This window comes from Bidens hawaiensis, unplaced genomic scaffold, assembly GCF_021521415.1.
Source record: "Bidens hawaiensis isolate Kalapana, Puna unplaced genomic scaffold, B.hawaiensis_p1.1 tig00034456_1, whole genome shotgun sequence".
Lineage (NCBI taxonomy): Eukaryota > Viridiplantae > Streptophyta > Magnoliopsida > Asterales > Asteraceae > Bidens > Bidens hawaiensis.
The window spans coordinates 231,087-234,345 of NW_027495957.1; the positions used below are offsets into that span (position 1 = coordinate 231,087).

Genomic DNA, 3,259 nt, shown 5'->3' on the forward strand with positions numbered 1-3,259 from the left:
GCCAGAATTTATTTAGCGATCCTAACATGAAGCAAATTGATAAATATATTGTGTATGGATGAAAATAACGTAAGCGTAATCTTCAAGGGGGGGAGGGGGGAATACCATGATATACATATACATACATGAATAACAAACGGCAGTTACACTTCAAGAAATTAACGTCTTAAACCCTAAAAACGAAAACTCAAATTTCAGTAAACTTGGATCATTGTCAGCAAACATAAATGGTACTTTCACTTCAATATGATACTTTCTCGTTATATAATGTAAACGGAAAATCGACCTAGCCAACCATAAACTGGATATAGATGACTAGTTTATAACCTAAGACACTACCATATCTCTTACTTCAAACATGTTGCGGTTCTTGACAACTATATCATACATATGCATCGGTTTGAGCTTCTTAAAGTCTTTAGGCAGAGAAATGAGATGCACAGTCGCCCTTTTATGAAACTGCAACAAATCAGGATCATCGTAGTACCTTTCCCATCCGTATGATGACAAGATTCTTTCCAGCACAATGTATGAAGTCACCACTTCATTCGTTGGCACATGAACCAGAACCTTACGTCGGGCCGAACCCTGACAGAAATCACTTCCAGGGCTCTCCACTAGTTGAACCACACCATTCTGCTTGAACACCCAAACACCGGACATATCTTTAGCTCTTAACTAGCTAACTAGATAAGGTTTTAAGTTTGGTTTTTAATTGAGCTTTGAAGAACAAGAATATGAGCGTCTGGAGTCCGGAGTGGAGATTTATATAAGGGTTTCTTAGCAATAGATTCGGTGGAGAATATTTTTATGTATATAATACATAAAAACTTTTTAGGGCCTCACTTACCCACGTGTGAGTGTGTGGGGATATATGGGAATCTGGATGTAGGAGAATCCAAAATCTTTATCCATGTCATTATAAATACCCTCATATTAACATAAAGGGAAAGATAAGCTTACATTGGTCGAGTAGTCTCTGGAACAACAAAAATTGGAGACAACTGTACTGTATATATGCATCGGCATCTTGTGTGACCAGATGTTGATTGATGTTACAGGCAGTCAACAAAATTTTAGTTGTATTTGTTATCAACTTATTTTGGTTAAAACAATTAGTTGTATCTTACAAACTGAATTAATTTGCTGTCAGTTCACGTCTCAATATCACCACGGCGGATATATAAACAGTTCACCGAAGAATTTGTTGATTAACCATCAATCATTGACAGACACGAAACGCACACGGAGAAGTTTGGAACAGGTCAGATTTCGTGGGAAGAAATTTCCAATAGCAATTCATTGGAAATGTGAGGATAAGAATTTTATAAGATTACCACCTAGACACCTTCCATTTGTTTGTGGTAACCGAGGGATCTTTCAAGCCCGAAAATGACAACATCCAAGTAAATATGAGTCATTATTTTAAGTATGGTTTTTGTTAAGATTTTTTTTTTTTGGTTGACAGATTCACAAAAGTGACAAGGAATGTGAACTAAGACGGCATTAACTCGCTCTAAGAATTGTTCTGAATTTAAATACTCCGTCATTGACGCACACGTTACCCTAGCTATGAGCGAAATACTTGGGATGACAAGTCTGTAGACTAAAATGAGATGGAAATCGATGTGATAGCACTAGTAGAAAAATGAACTTTTGACGCAGTTGGGTTTTTTCTTTTGACGCGGTGCTATCCAAAAACCGCGTCTAAAAATGTCTTTCTCAATAAGCTCATAAATCAGGTGCCAACAAATTGCTTTTAAAGGTATATAACCGCGTCTAAAGATTCAATTTACAACATTAGACGCGGTTTTAAGAACCGCGTCTATAACCATGGTTACTTATTCCTTATTCACTCCATGACCTAACCAATTCCATCAGTTTTCTTTTATCATCTTCCCACTCAAGTATGTCTATAACCTTAATCCTCTCCAAAAACCCACCATATCAGCTCCATTCTCTAATTAGGAGCAACTTTGGAGCGATTTTGAAGAACATCCGGTTGTTTCCCTCCCCTAAAAGGTAACTTCGTTGGTTATTGACCGATTTCGGATTAACCTAATTTTGTTTTTATTCGCCCAAATCGGTTTTAGGGTTTTCTAATTTGCCCAAAATTATTTATGTAATCAGTATTGAATTTGAAAGTTCATTCTAGTTCTCGATTTTGTATCATGCTTCTATTTGTCTTTGCCAATCGTGTTTAAGTTTTTGTTCGTAGTTTGTGACAACCCATAACCAAACTAAAAGGATTTGCTTTGTCAGCATAGTTTCACTCATGCCCATTAGAGGAAACAAACACACCAATATGATAACACACTAGTTTAATCAAACGGAACCATATAACTGGATATGGATGTTTATTTAGCTAAGACACTATGTATCTCTTACTTCAAACATGTTACGGTTCTTGACGACCATTTCAAACATATGCATAGATTTGAACTTGTTACAGTCCTTAGGGAGAGAAATGAGACGCACGCTCGATATTTTGTGAAACTGCAACAAATTAGGATCATCATAGTACCTTTCCCACCCTAATGATGCCAAGAGTCTTTCAAGCACATGGTAAGAAGTCACCACTTCGTTAGTTGGTACATGAACCAATACCTTACGTCTGGTTGTACCCTGAACAGAATCACCTGTTGGGCTCTCCACTAGTTGAACCATACCATTCTGCTTGAACACCCAAACACCAGACATATTTTTAATTCATTAGTTTTTGATTGGCTAGAAAGTGGTTTAAGTTTTGGTTTTAGAAACAAGAATATGAATGTACGAAGTTGGAGGTTGAGGTTTATATAAGAGTTTCTAGCCACGTAGGATATATAAGTAATACATAAAAGCGTATGTTCGGGCCCATTAAGGTAATGGAAAGTGAGTTTATGTGTTTAAGGCATCACGTATCCCACGTGTGATTGTGTGAATGTGTGGGGAAGGGGAATCCAAAATCTTTTATAGTCTCATTATTAATCCCCACAAACGAAGATTGGAAACAACCAACAGAAGCAAAAAAGTGTACGCCTAATTGGCTACATATTAGCAACTTGATTCAGCAGACATGGAACTATTGAATTGAAAAAATAGATATTGACATCAAAATATATATTGATATTAATCCAACTGAAATGAGAGGGAATCTCGAGAATAGCTATTGAGAGAAAGGAGCATTTTTTTGTTCAACTATAACCCAAAACCACTAGAGTACGCGTGCTTATACACTAGGAACTAGGGTGTCATGTAATTTTATATACGTAATTAT

The 3,259-nt window shown here is 36.5% G+C and overlaps 1 protein-coding gene across 1 annotated transcript; it reads right to left on the reverse strand.

The window, feature by feature from the left end:
* Positions 1-327: 327 nt before the first annotated feature.
* On the reverse strand, positions 328-663 carry LOC143586196 (flowering-promoting factor 1-like protein 3). The gene has a single exon (XM_077067795.1). It carries the CDS (start codon positions 661-663, stop codon positions 328-330), a length of 336 nt encoding a protein of 111 aa, XP_076923910.1.
* Between the last annotated feature and the right edge of the window lie 2,596 nt (positions 664-3,259).

What these genes read in the sequence shown, in the direction of transcription:
- LOC143586196 (XM_077067795.1), bottom strand. Translation starts at nt 663, where the DNA reads ATGTCCGGTGTTTGGGTGTTCAAGCAGAATGGTGTGGTTCAACTAGTG.